The sequence below is a fragment of the Acipenser ruthenus genome, chromosome 1 (assembly GCF_902713425.1).
Source record: "Acipenser ruthenus chromosome 1, fAciRut3.2 maternal haplotype, whole genome shotgun sequence".
Taxonomy (NCBI): Eukaryota; Metazoa; Chordata; class Actinopteri; order Acipenseriformes; family Acipenseridae; genus Acipenser; species Acipenser ruthenus.
This window is the reverse complement of record NC_081189.1, coordinates 56758338-56773851: the sequence shown is the minus strand read 5'-3', so window position 1 is coordinate 56773851 and position 15514 is coordinate 56758338. Positions and strand designations below refer to the sequence as shown.

Here is a 15514-nt window from a genome sequence, read left to right as displayed (position 1 = left end):
GGTTTAGTTTAAAATTGAATTCCTGGTCAAACTACAGGGACGCTACCGCACACCTAATATATATATAATGGGCAGCACGGTGGCATAGTGGTTAGCGCTGCTGCCTCATAGCACCAGGGTCCTGGGTTCGAATCCAGCCTAGGGTACTGTCTGTGTGGAGTTTGCATGTTCTCCCCGTGTTTGCGTGGGTTTTCTCCGGGTACTCCGGTTTCCTCCCATAGTCCAAAGACATGCTGTCTAGGTTGATTGGCCACTCTAAATTGCCCTCTGTGTGTGTGTGTGGTGCCCTGCGATGGACTGGCGTCCCAGGAACGTCAATGAGAGCTGTCATTTAGAAGAGATGGTAATATCAACTCAGCTGCTTTAAATGTTACTTGATCTCCCATGCTGATACCTTTTTAAGCTGCTTGTCAAGATAAACACATATGGCTGGTATATCAAATATACAAGGACAGATTTCACATGGAGCTACTTACTGTCAATGTTGATACAAAGACAGCAGCGAACAGTTAAAGACAGATCTGAACTGAGAATCCATGAGTTGTGTGGATATTTTAGTATCGCCTATAATCAATACTTTTGTGTGAGCAATTTAAATTCTCATCTCCTGAATACATTTGTTTGCATGATGCCTTGATGAAGTTCCAGATAAAGATTTAGCAAAATCCAAACATGCCAGTAATATTATATTGTAAGCTATACTATTGAGCTGTATCTGTATTAATAACCTAAACATTAGTTATTTACTTAATGTTCATGTAAACGTTTAATGATTGGTTTTATGTAATCTCAAAGGTTAAAGTATGCCACACTTACATTTTTACATATACAGAATACAGTGGATGTCAGTTGTAGTAGTATGTTTTATTTCATAGATCTACAGATAAGGATGTACGTTACCAATATATTTGTTTAATAATATTTTTGTAGTTGTACTGTAGGACAAAATATTATGACATACTTAATTAAATCATGCAAACAGCCTGCATTTGATGAAGCAGTAATTAAAACTTTTTTGACCTGGACGTTTGTACAATTTAAATTGATGGGATGGACTTATAAACCCACAGGCTGGACTGAATTAATCTTGTAAATATACAGGTTCCCACATTCCTGCTGTAAAGGAGCAGAGTTTGGGAGGTACTTTGGTGTTGGTCTTTCTGCGCTTTCCCAAGCGTCTTGAGAAATTCTGAGCATGTTAGGTTCTCATTTGGGGCATGTAAGTAAAAAAGGTCATAATAAGTAAAAAAGAATTATGTTTTTAAAAAATGAACCTGAAAAAAATTGGAAAAGCTTTGTTCTTTCCTTTTGCAAAACATGAACTTCATATGACTAGAACTAACTCCTAGTAGCTCCAAAAATTATTAATTTTAAATTGCATGATTGATCAAGAAATGTCACGCAACTACTATCCACGGGTCCTCTGGGCCCAAATACTCAGAGTAGCCAGCCCAGCAAGAACGCCACCATAGAACGCCACCATACAACTGGCACTGACTTGACATGAAACCAGTAGAGGGTACAGTGAGTGGCTGCGTGTAGCAGAAGAGCTGTGGGCAAGACCCGTTGATAGTAGTTACAGGTTAATATAAAGGAGCTTCCCTTATTGTAATTATAGTAGTTATAACCTCTCTTTGAATTCATGTGGAGTTAAGAATTGTACATCTTTTACCAGACATATTTAATTTTAACTTGAAATTCATATTACAATGAAGCTATTGATTCTGACCCCGTTGATGAGTGAGGTAGCCTCATAAACCACATATTAATAGAATGCAGTTAAAAAAAAGAAACAGCAAATTAACAAATCTTTTTTTGTACTATGAAACATTTAACAAATAATTACATTTAACCATCCTCTTGAGATAACAAAAAAGCAGAGACAACAAGTAAATGTTAGATGTTCTGTAAAACAGGATGGCCATGATTAGGTAAGTAAAATTGGAATGTTTCCAAAATATCAATCTAAAATCTTACAAACTTGTTGTAAACATCTATTAATGCATAACATAAAAAATATTATTATAGCCCCTCCTTAATTGCCATAAAATGACACTGGCACGACACTTTAAAGTTTGTTGTAAACCCATGTCAAAAAAAAAAAGGGGTAAGGGATTTTTTTTAAGAAATAATTGCGCTACTATCAAAGCGTGCTGCCTCTATTTTTGTTGTAAACAGCCACTGTTATATAATAACAGTCAGTTAAAATGATACTGACTACAATATGTTTTTTTACTGAACATTGTCAGTATGCTTGGAAAAAAGCAGTTTGGCTTTAAAATTAAATTTTATGTAATACATTGACATATTTTCCAACATTTGGAAACTGTTCAGCAGGACGCTTGTCCCCTGGGGGGTCATATACATGGGAGAGGTCATACACAAAAAACACTCATTATCATATAATAGACGTATTACCCAAACTCAACATCACACGACAATCATGACAGTAAAAATAGACATGAAGCGTTCTTACCTTTGTATAAGTTTAGTGATCAGCAGATGTGTCAGCCGCACAAAGAGCACAGCATGTGGTTTTCACTAACTACAGTGGAGAATACATGATTTTTTTTTTTTTTATGGGTAAATATCGGGACTTTCTTCCAATGCATCGGGACACGGGACATTTGCTAGGAAATTGGGACTGTCCCGACCATATAGGAACTGTTGGCATGTATGCATTTATTGTCTTACCATGTGGACTGGCAGCTTTGGACCAGTAGTCAATTTCCCACACATTTTTTAAAGGCTTTTGGGCCCAGTATATTTATTTGTACTGTACTTGTATATGTATGAAAACAGTTGTGAAGGTGGATACAGAGGGGTAGCAGTGTGGAGTAGTGGTTAGGGCTCTGGACTCTTGACCGGAGGGTCGTGGGTTCAATCCCAGGTGGGGGACACTGCTGCTGTACCCTTGAGCAAGGTACTTTACCCAGATTGCTCCAGTAAAAAAACCCAACTGTATAAATGGGTAATTGTATGTATAAAATAATGTGATATCTGTATAATGTGAAATAATGTATAATGATATCTTGTAACAATTGTAAGTCGCCCTGGATAAGGGCGTCTGCTAAGAAATAAATAATAATATCTATATGAAAACAGCTGTGAAGGTGGATATGGAGGTTCTACTTGTATATATATATATATATATATATATATATATATATATATATATATATATATATATATATATGAAAATAGCTGTGAAGGTGAACACAGAGGTTCCTGTTGCAGGAAATTGTGCTGAGTTTGAGAAGGAAAAATTGCTCAGTTTCCTCCACTCCATTCAGAAAACAGTGGACAAACAACAACAAAAAGCTGCTTCTGTTTAATCAAAAGATAAACTGGTTCAGAGGAAATGTCTGTCTAAATATAATTGAGATATCAGCCCTGCGGATTGCTGGGTTCAAGAGCTTTTGTTTAGAGATGCAATAGTATACGCCTGTGAACAAATATCATGCCATTTGTTTAACTGTTTAATATGCATTCACACTAAAGGGTGATCTCTTGTGTTATTTGAGTTGCAAGTTCAAAGCAGACATTAAAGATTGTAAAGTCTGATAGGCAATTTTAATGGCAGATTGGAAATATGTACTGTGGTGAATCTGAAAGTTTACAATGGTAGTTTCAAATGAAGCACAACAGTTTGTTATAACGGTTGAAAATAAATTGCAGTGACGTGCATTCCAAAACCAAGAAAAAAGAACACAAACTTAGCCAAGAATTCTAAACCAAATAACTAGTTGTTATAGTTTTTGTACCAAGATTCTCTGCAAGGCACCACTGTATTTGTAAGGCTATTTTTTATACACACTTCACCCACATTTCTTCTGTTTGCAGTACTAAATAGAGAAGGGCCCTCTAATATGTGTATTGGGTTTCCATACATTTAATCAATTCTTGAAGCCGTATCAGTAGAAAGTCCCATGCAGTTTTTGGCTCTTGTACTTTTTGGCACAGATAAGCCAGCTGACTTTCTTGGCTCAAGATCCTTATAACAGTGCCTGAAGTTTTCCTCTTTTTAAAATGTGAATTGTTTACAAATACAGATTAAATCAAAGTCTGCAGAAACTTCAGCTTTAACTATGGTGCCGCTATCCTTATATCGACTTTCAAAAAGTACAAAATAATAATAATAAACTAGTTAGCTGTACTATCTGCTGATATTTAATAAAAATAGCTTAATCAGTTTTTAAATGACCATAAGGATAGTGGCATCATAAAATGTAATCCTATTGAAGGTTTAAAAAGAATTACAAAACAAACATAAAATATGTTACCACCTAACCAGTTAATGCATTATGCATGGGTTCAACATTTTCAAATATTGTCAATTTTTAAAACTTGACAGTGTTTTTCGTAATCAAAAAAGTAATGGTACAGTAGAACACAGGAATTACATCATTTTTATAGTATGATGTTTACCTGGCAAATCCACTGAGCAACATTATGTAAGGATAGTATGAATTGTAAGGATGCAATAGAAGACTAATGTTGAACTTCATGGAATTTAATTTGTTTTTCAAAATGTCATTTTCAGAAAATACCTGAGTTATATCATGTTATTGGTTTTACTAATCCTAATAAACACTCTGATTTCAGTAAGATTTTACCAAACATATTCTTTGCTTGTAGCATGGTATACCACAGTATTATTATTATTATTTGTTTATTTAGCAGACGCCTTTATCCAAGGCGACTTACAGAGACGAGGGTGTGTGAACTATGCATCAGCTGCAGAGTCACTTACAATTACGTCTCACCGGAAAGACAGAGCACAAGGAGGTTAAGTGACTTGCTCAGGGTCACACAATGAGTCAGTGGCTGAGGTGGGATTTGAACCGAGAACCTCCTGATTACAAGCCCTTTTCTTTATCCACTGGACCACACAGCCTCCTTTTATAAGTGCAGTGTGTTTTTTGTACTGTAATTCTTGATATGTATTTTTTTGGTATACAACCTGGGTAAGGGCATCTGCTAATAAATAAATAAATAAATAAATAAATAAATAAATAAATAATAATAATAATAATAATAATAATAATAATAATAATAATGAAAATGTGTTGACTGTGTGTCTATTTAGTCTTTTCATGAAATATCCATCCCATTTATTTTCTTATAGTGTTTTTTACTCTTACAAAATGAGGATTAAAATAAGCTCAATACCTTTATGTACCTCTAAAAAAAGAAGTTGCACTGTATCCCTACTTTCCCTCTGTCTTTCTGTGGGATCGTATTGCACCAGATTCAATTACAGGATTTTAAGATGGACTGATTGTAGTTTTGTCTGAGTACTGGGATACAATTACTCATTGTTTGGCAAAGAAAACTATCAGCTGATTGTACTCCCTCCTTTAGTACAGTGTATTGTAACATAAATGCAGCAGAGATGCAGAGCAGCTATCATGGCAATACCATTGGGATCATTTGAATCTGCTTAATTGGTCTTTATCTCACGGTTACACTTTAACACTTCTATTGAGGAAGATTCAAAAGGGATTCTATTTCAGCATTCCTGGTTTAACTGGCAGGATAGTGTGGCTGCTTTTTTTTGTGAAAAGTTTATTACAGCTTTAAAGCACGATGTGTGTGCCAATTACTGTAGAAAATACTGTTTAATATGTATCATCATTACAATTAGCAAGAGAGTTGTAACATTTTAGAATGTGACATAGTAAAGCCTTAGGCCACTTCCTGCCCATAATTCAAAAGATCTAAAAGCTATTCTTTTAGGGAAGGCTGAAGTTAGATCCAACTTTTGAATAACGAAAAACAAACTTTTTTTTTTTTTTTTTACTTTTGAATAATGGTAAACACAATGTTTCATTTTCACTTATTCCGTTTTCAACTCTTAAATAATGGAAATCAAACTGGATACAAATAAAATGACAAATGGCATTTAAAAATGTGATTGTAGTTTTGTCTGGGCACTGGGATACAATTACTCATTGTTTGGCAAAGAAAAATATCAGATTATTTTACTCCCTCCTTCAGTACAGTGTATTGGCACAGCGATGCTAGATCTCACTGGTTTAATGGCAGCTTGAAAGCGCTACCCAAACCCAAAACATAGCAGTCACAGTTTTTGGGGTTGATGACACCTTTTTCTTTTTTTGACTTTTCAGGATCAAAAAACAAACTGGCTTTTGTCTTCTTTTTGAACAAAAAACTGGCCCATTTTTCCTTTTTCAACTTTGAAATAGGCTAGCTGGTTCATTTCCCCATTTTATATCAGCTAACTTTTGAATAATGTTTCTTTTTTCAGCTTTTGAAAATTGAAAAATGAACAACAAACCAGTTAGTTTATCATTGTTTGTTTTTCAACTTTTTTGAATAATGAAAAACTGTTCATTGTCTTTTCCACCCACGTGCGTTTTAAACTCTTGAATAAGGGAAAATTATTGTATGCAAGGGCATACAGTAATACAGAACTTTGTTTAGGAACCTGCAAGCATGGTGTTTACTAGAGGAACTGATTTTGGCGGAGTCTCTTTCCAGTAGATGGGCATCTATGGCAAGCCAAATTATCATTTAGAGATATCTCTAAATGTATTTGAGATATCTTAAAATGATTAAGCGATCAAGATATTTGAAGATATCTCTAAATAACTTCCTGTTCATTTAGCGATATATCTAAATAACTTCCTTTTCATTTAGAAATATCTCTATATCATTTTAAGATATCTTGAAATAACGTCCTGTTCATTTGGAGCTATCTCTAAATGATTTAGGTGTTATTCAGAAGTTGAAAAACTAAAAACTAAACTGGTTTGTTGTTCGTTATTCACTAGCTGAAAAACGAACAATGAAAAACAAACTGGTTCCTTGTTTGTTTTTCGATTTTCAAAGCTGAAAGGGAAAAAATAAATGTTTTTTGTTATTCAAATAACGAAAAACAAACTTGTATCTAACTTCAGCCCGCTTTATTTTAGTATGTTTCTCCACAAGAGCACTGTACAGTCAAGTGTCATCAGGGATTTTATGGGGGATAGTTGGGGTGTCATGGTCAGGTGCAATGAGCTAACCCAAAAACACACACAATTATAAATTATTATAAATAAAAGGCCACAGAAAAACACGCACACATTAGCATGATTTGTCATGTTTGGCAAATGTCAAAATAACCATATTGTGTTATGCCTGTGGGTAAAATTTAGTATGGTTGATACATTTACAATATATGCAGACACAGTATAATAATAATTCTTATGTTTCATAAAAGTCACAATGTGTTGTCTATTCAGCATTGAATAGTTTTACTAAAATGTGTTTTCTTATGTACTGTATATTAATTGTCATGCTATCTTCTGTACTGTATTCTTAGTCACAACTCTTCTAAGTGTCATTTTATAATTATTTGTTTCATGTACCTATGCAAGACAGTACTTGTTGGGGATTATTCTAGCTGTTACCAGATAGCTCTCTACATACTGTATTCATAATAGAATAACTCAAAATGTTTGCAACACAGCAGACTACATTTTCTAATGACCGTTGGCTATATTGTTATATTTGGCATAACAGCTGTGATTGCTTGTCCTATAATATTCCTGCACAGTTTGTTTGTGCTTTGAGGAATATTAAACTGATTATCTGGGTTCAAAGCTGGTGCCTCAGAGACAAAGTACTGCACCTCAGGTTAATTACAAAAGCCAATGCAGCGAGTTGGGCCATATATACATTTGTTTAAAGTCACATGCAAAACTAGAAAAGCACATGCATTATTGAAATTGTTCTTTTCACAACCATATCTGAAAAAGCTATTGCTCCAGGATTGATAATCTTGTCTGAAAGTGGCCAAAAAGGTTGAAATTAGTTTCTTACAATGTCTTTGAGTCTTTTTCAGCGAGCTACAGTACAGAGGAGCACAGGTAAGAGTAGTATGGTAGGGAACCCAGAGCAAGACATTCATGGGGTTTCCATGTGGGTCAATTTACACGTGAAATGGCGATGCACGTGCACGTTTGGGAGAATTACTCGGGTAAATCAGGTTTGTGGCCGAAAAAAACGGCCAAAGAGAGGGATAGGGTAAATCTCATTTACTCGTGTAAATGATGAAACACACTGGAAATCCACACCCAGTTTTGCATGGAAACCCGCATTTCATGTGTAAATGTTAATAAGTGTGTTTATCCTTAACTATAAATATTGCAAGGGAGCAGATCAGTTGTTACTGTGGATTCCAAGACGGCAGAATGTAGTGGCTGATGGGCGATTTCATGTTTAGTAGTGGTGTAGTTCACCTTAATGATAATGCGGGCATTTTTTTTTTTATTATTGTGTTTTGCTGTGTCTGGTCTGTCATGTTCTTTATCTCTTGTGGGTTTATAGTTCTGTATAAAACCACTTACCATGAACTGCGTTATGCCCGTGTTATAGTATTAAAGCAGCTGTTTGAGAATACCCTTGCTGCTAAAATGTCGAACTGAATTAATTCCTGTCCTTTTTTTTTTTTTTTGATCCCAGCTATGTCCAAAGACAACGCATGTCTGCCCTCCACGTTAGTAAATATAGTTTGTGAATTGGATGTCATGAGCCAGCTCGATCACCCAAAACAGCGCAACAACATCCAACAAGTTGTTGATGCCCTCTCAGAACTGACCAAATAAAATTGCAAATGAACGTATTGATTGTGTTTTATTTGTTTGCATCATTAATATTTGACACAAAATTAAATCCAACACAACTTAAAAGAAAGGAGAGAGTCTCTGACAGCACGAGCCTCCTCAGATCACTCCTGTCAAATTGAAACTGGCGACAGGTAAACTTCACAGTTGTCAAGTCTGCTTATAATAAGGAGAATTGGGCTTGTTTTTGACAGTCGCTGGTTGGAACTTGCATAAACACCCATACTTTCACACGGGTCGCTTGTTTTGAAAGGCAGTGTCGTTTTGTTTTTTCTCGTGAGACTTGGCAACACTGGTAACCTTCCCTGTCTGTCACAGCAGGCAGTGCCAATTTTGGGAACGAACTAATGCTGCACTTCAGTCCGTTTCATCAGTATCTGCCACCTCCCTTTTAAGTGCCCACTACCCGTATTTGCCCAAGCATGGTGTTGAATGCTTCCTCAGCAGCTGTCAGCTGTCTGGACAGGTAGGGTTTCTAAGCCAGGGTGGTATACGCAGCATCACCTGATCCCCTATATGCTGTCTCCGCCAGTTTTCAGCCATGGTGATATGCAATACCTGTTAGTAAGTCTTATTTTATACCTCTGAGTTTATTTTTAATTAATGAGTCGTAAGATACATTAGTTGAAACAGTATTCACTACAAATGACATTTGAAAAACAATTTGGGCAAGAGTAGTAGAACACATTATTAAACAGCCAGGCACGAGGTATTTTGCTTTATTACAGCAGGTTAAATTCACTCCTGTAGCAGGTCTCTGCGCATGGGAACCACATTTTCACAAAATTTCACTAGTAATCTTCAAAAACAGCACGAGTACTTTACGCATAGCTAATTTACATATTAACCCCCACCTTTCCCATTCATTTGCATGACGTCGAGTGAAAAGCCCAGAAAAACATTTTAAACGAGATATTTTTCTTGTGTAAATGTCTCGAGTTTAAAAAAAAACTTGCATGGAAACCCCATGATTGACAGGCCTTTTTTCAAAGATTTTGCCCTGCTTCATTTTTTTGCATCCTAATATGCTCCTCAGTTGTTCTCGTGCAAAAATTGACTATTTTCCAGCTTCCCTCTAACATCCTGCAGTAGCTGATTTTGGAAATGGTGAAATGAAATTAATGCATTTAAAAAGTTTGTGATTTATCAATTCAACAGAAAGCCATTGTGGACAGTCCAGACTGATTTACATTGATAGTCCTGTTTTGTAGCGTGCTCCTCATTTTATAGCACCATAAACTAGGTGTAAAATAGAGGAGCTAAATTGACTCTTGCTCTTCTGTTCAGTTTGAAAATTGGACCTCTGTAACAGGTGCACTAGACCAGTGGTTCTCAACCCTGGTCCTGGGGATCCACTGACCTGCTGGTTTTTGTTCCAACCGAGCTCTCGATTACTTAATTGAAACCTTAATTGAACTAATAATTTGCTTAATTTGACTTTTTAAATGGATTATCTTACAAAATGTTGGAGAATTCAAGTTCCTTATATAATTTTATATTTAACTTGAAATCTCCAACTCTTTAAAATAAGTAAAAAGCTCTGATTAGTTCCATTAAGGGTTCAGTTAATTAATTGAGAGCTTGGTTGGAACAAACACCACCAGGACAGTGGGTCCCCAGGACCAGGGTTGAGAACCACTGCACTAGACAATGAGATGCACAGGGGCAAAGTGCCAGCGGAGGAAGTGATTGCTCCCAGTTTAAAAAGGTTTTTGAAAATAGTATTTTGGAGCAAACCTATGAAAAGTGGAGCAGCGAAAATGATCTCATAAGCAAAATAATTGAAAATCTGCCTTTTGTGTGTTTTGATTTGCAGAGTACCTTTCCAGTTAATTGTACTGGGTCACTTTCTCCATTAAGCGATAATAGTTTACAATATGGAATACAAATATCCAGGGAAGGATTATGTGAGAGATTGCTGACAAATCAATAGGCTTTTTTTGTTTTACTGTATTCATATATTTATTAAAATAACTTGTTATCTTTGGGTTAATAGGAACAAAACAAGTGCCTCTATATACTTTAATTCAGTGAATGGTTACAATTACATTGCCTCAGACTATTTTGTGAAATAAATTAACATCCCAAATACATCCAACCTGTCAGTGTTTTATATCATAAATAACAGTAAATCAGCAAACAAAATACATCACCAGAGCCCATTATTATTGACAATATGTTCTTTTTATGTGCTTTTTCCAGCCCCATCACCAGTCAGTACTGTAAGGAAGGGAAAGACAGCCAAAAACAGCATCTCTGTGTCATGGCAGGAACCAGATCGTCCCAATGGCATCATTTTGGAATACGAGATCAAATATTTTGAAAAGGTAAGAGCAATCACGAAGAAACTGCAGCAGAGTGCATTTTTTGCTTCCTTGTAATTAGCCGATTAGTAGGGGATCAGCAATTATCTAAAAAAACATGCTCCCACAGCAATTCATTAGTTTTTATTTATTTATTTAAGTTGTTATTTTTATTTTCTGTCACCCAGTTGGCAGAACCAACTTATAAAAAATACAAATAGGAAATACCTGCATAAAAAAAAAAAAAAAAAAAGTTTTTTTAGTTTTATTATTTGGGGAGCCTGGTTCCATGAAAAATCATACTGTTAGTTGGATGGGAAAATGTTTATTTGCATGCAAGTAATTATATTATGTGAAGACTGGAACTATGTTTTAGGCTAGCTATAATCAGTATAATTAGAATTAATAGTAGAACATGCTGAACTAGAAAATGCTGCTGATATCACTGTTGGGTAGATTTTCTATAGAAGGTTCCCAGCCCAGATTAAAGAAAGTAAAACTCACACTGTAAACTAGGATGACTATCCTTGCCTGTTTTTGAGAAATGTCTGGTATAGTGTTTTAAAAATGTTAGGTTATTTAAAACTGGAGATCAATTGACAGAACTGGACCAAGCCATCGGGAGACGCTTCAAAACTCACACTGGACATTTCCATCAATGCGTTCCATAAGTTTACCAACTAAAGCATCATCATTTTCTGTCAAATATCTATGATTGTGTTAGGCAGTGTTGTAGCTGATGGACAGTACTGTCGCACAAAGTCACCAATACACACCTCTCTGCAATAAACAGTGGCTGTCCAGCAAAGCACAGTGCTCTGACAAACTCATTAACAGTCATTCTGCGCTCTCTTTTATTAAAGCGTGTGTAAAAGCTGCAGAAATTGATTGCTTGTCTCTCAGTTCACTTTCTTGTTTTAGTTTAATGTATCACTTACTTTCAGTATGTTCTTTTATTCTGTCAGCGAGAACATGTACCTCAATACAGCAGTATTTGCAACACTGCATTCTCTACGTCAACTGACCCACTTCTGCTATTTGGCATTTTGCATACTTCAAAACATTAGTTTTCTTTTGAATATTCATAAACTGATTTATGTTTTCTCCCCATTCCTCATCCTCTCAAAATATGACATTTTCGTGTAAGCATTTTTTTTTTTTTAAACAATTATTTTTATTCATTTTCCAATTTTCTACCAATTTTTGGAATGTCCAATTATTATTCAACCTGAAACCCCTGAACTAACTCTGGAGAGACAAAGGTGAGCACTCGTGTCCTCCAAAACGAGTGCCGTCAACCGTCCGCTTTTTTTCACTCTGCAAGCCTGTCGTGCAGCCATCTCAGGACTTACAGCGTCGGAGGACCACACAGCCATCTCAGGACTTACAGCGTCGGAGGACCACACAGCCATCTCAGAACTTACAGCGTCGGAGGACCACACAGCTCTGAATTGCGTACAGGCCGGCCTGCAGGTGCCCAGCCAGCGACAGGGGTAGCTGGTGTGCAGTGACTCCCCAGCCGGCCTAACCCCTACCCCGCCTGGGCAGCGCTTGGCCAATTGTACGCCGCCCCCTGGGAACTCCCGTCCACGGTCGGCAGTGGCATAGCTGGGATTTGAACTGGAAATCTCAAAACTATAGCGCATCCTGCACTCCAGGGGTAGTGCCTTTACCGGTGCACCAGTCGGGTTGGCCAATAGAATCAGGTGATAATGTTTGTGAACAGAGAAATCAATGTGCGACGTTTGAAGGTCATTTGATCCTCTGACGTCTATACGTACCTGCTGTACTAGGATGCAATGTAAGGCTGCTTATTACAATGTCGGAATCAAAATAAAACAGCATTTTAATCAAAATGTTTTGTATTTCCTAGGAAATAGTACTGGAAAAATATTGAATAGTAGACAAAAAAAACAGTATAAATCAGTAAAAAACAAGGTTAAGTTAAAAAATAAAATAAAATCCTGTAATTTTTCGGTAAAATTCGGTATAAACCAGAAATGCAGAACACTAAGCATATGTTACTGGTGCTTGTGTAGGATGTTGAGTCCCAGGGTAGATTAATTATCTGGATACAAATTAAGAAAGACAGTCGGCAATGCAGCTTTCAGTTCAGCAGGTCAGTGAAGTTTTGAAGAGAAACAGAAAGTACCAATGCCAGTCTATATCTGTCCCTCTCAGATGGCACTACCAACAGTCCCAGACTACAAAACTTTATTATAAACAAAATAAATATGTATTATGCAGACATTTCACAAGCATTACATTATTCTTGCAGGTAAGTGTTTTAGTATTTAATCTTGTGGGTGCTACACATACTTGGCTGTTTGCTTCTGTAATCATGCATTTCCTTTTGAAAATATTATCAAAAGTTTATGAATTTATTTTGTCTAACTGGACCTTACTATTGAATGTTTTACTTGTAGGTAACCTAATTTTAACTGCCTGATACTTGTACAAGTTTTCAATGCACCTGAGAGATAAAAAAGAAAAGTTGGCAGCCTAAAGCTAAACTATATTGATCCTAGTCTTGATTACATGTCATCCCACTGCTGTGAACTGTTATATTTTATTAATTGAAGTGACAAGGCTTTTTGAGAAAACAACTAGGTCAAAAATGAAGATATGTGGAAAATGGCCTTATTTCTCATTACAGTATTTGAAATGTTTTTTTCTCCTAAACAACATTGTTACAAAGCTATAATATTAAATGTACAATTGTTAATGCAATGATGTCAAATTACTTTCCTTATCTTCTTCTTTGTGGATTAGGATCAGGAGACCAGCTATACCATCATTAAGTCTAAAGATATGGAGATCAGCGCAGATGGCTTGAAGCCTGCCTCCGTTTACATCTTTCAGATCCGAGCACGCACCGCAGCAGGCTATGGTGGTTTCAGTCGCAGGTTTGAGTTTGAAACAAGCCCTTTTTGTAAGTAAATCCTATCTTTTCTAAAAATATTTTTTCTAAAAATATCTCCACTTTAACCACTTCAACTCCAGATGTAAAAATGAAACCCCTTCCCAGGTACCAGATTTTGAAAATAATAATAATAATGTTTTCAAATCTGTAATTGCTATAAAATGTTAACATATGATGAATAAAACACAAATAAATGACTTAAACTGTGTTTGTCATTAACCCTTTATGCTGCTGTGTACTACATACCCATATTCAATATAGAGATAAAAACTTTTTTTTTTAACAATGAAAACAAAAATGCTGCTAATAACGATAATAACAATAATAATCAGTAAACAGTAATTATCAAATAAAAACAACATCAAAACGTGTGCCAGTATCGACTTGCTCTGTGCCATTTATTGAAATGTTCAATACAACAGAACCCAGGATTGCCTTCGCAACCACTGCACATTTTTCTTTTGTCTTTTTTTTTGTTTTTATTTTTGTAGCAGACCCTGTACATTTTATACGGTGTTTGCTTCGCTTGTGTTGGAGGGATAGTCACAAATGCATGTACACAGCTACTTTCCACAGGCATTGTGATGGATCTGGCTGCCACATTGCCTGTACCCAGTGCTGTGTTTTGATAGTATTTCGTCATAGCACTGCCATTTCAAACCAAACAGCTTCCCGTTTGCAGCTGGCTTACCTGTAAAGTAGCTGCATGCTCTTCTGTTTGTACAGTTTGTATTGTTCTTGGCTCCAAACCATTTCACTCCCATTATAGAAAGACCACGTACGTTGCCATGTTTAGCTTTCGCTAAAAACTATATAAACTATAACTAAACAAGTAAAACTAATAATAAATCAAAAAATAATAATTTAAAACACTATATATATATATATATATATATATATATATATATATATATATACCTGTAAAAGCTGAATGGCTTCCTGCAATATATCTCAGCCTTCTAAAGGCCCACAGTTAGATTGGAATCGCTACATGACACGCAATTGGATAAAAATGTCACCTGACCCTCCCCCAACTTTCATTGCACACACCACAGTACTAGCACTGCTTTAGAGAATGAAACCTGAAACGCTAGACTGAGAAACCGATCATAGAATAGAATGGGAAACTTGACGTACGCAGGTACGGCATGGTACTGTAAGTGGGTTTTCAATTCATGGTGTTGAACTGGTTAAATGGCTGGGCACTTTTGATAACCTGGCATTTTTTCACATTTACATTGTGTTTTTGTTTCAGATATCACTTATTTTTTCACTTAATGGATAATAACACACACACACATTATGGGAATAGCAAAATTGTTCAACCTATATTGAGGCCGTTTGGATAGGATAAATGTAAATAGTGCCTAGTCTGTTGTAAGGGTTAAGATGTGAATCTGTGTAGCATAGCGGTTATGTGGTTGGAGTGAAAGTATGACTAGTTAGGGTTCAAATCCTGCCTTTTTTTATATATATATATATATATATATATATATATATATTGTAAACCAGCTGCACTCACTCGGGTTCGTGCCCCTTTAAAAATACGACCCAGCACACAGGAATGGCGTTTTCAAGCGCTGACGCGCTATATTTTAATAAACACAAAAATAAAACAAATACAAAATAAACAACTAGCTCCTCTTGGAGCGCTA

The 15514-nt window shown here is 35.9% G+C and overlaps 1 protein-coding gene across 2 annotated transcripts in view; it reads left to right on the top strand.

The window, feature by feature from the left end:
* LOC117421291 (ephrin type-A receptor 5-like) overlaps positions 1-15514 on the top strand; it is a 195212-nt gene that overhangs the window by 130088 nt on the left and 49610 nt on the right. For both annotated transcript variants that reach the window (XM_059026363.1, XM_059026353.1), the window contains exons 6-7: positions 10836-10960; positions 13709-13868. In XM_059026363.1, coding sequence (XP_058882346.1) covers positions 10836-10960; positions 13709-13868 — 285 coding nt within the window. The remainder of the gene's footprint in view (positions 1-10835; positions 10961-13708; positions 13869-15514) is intronic.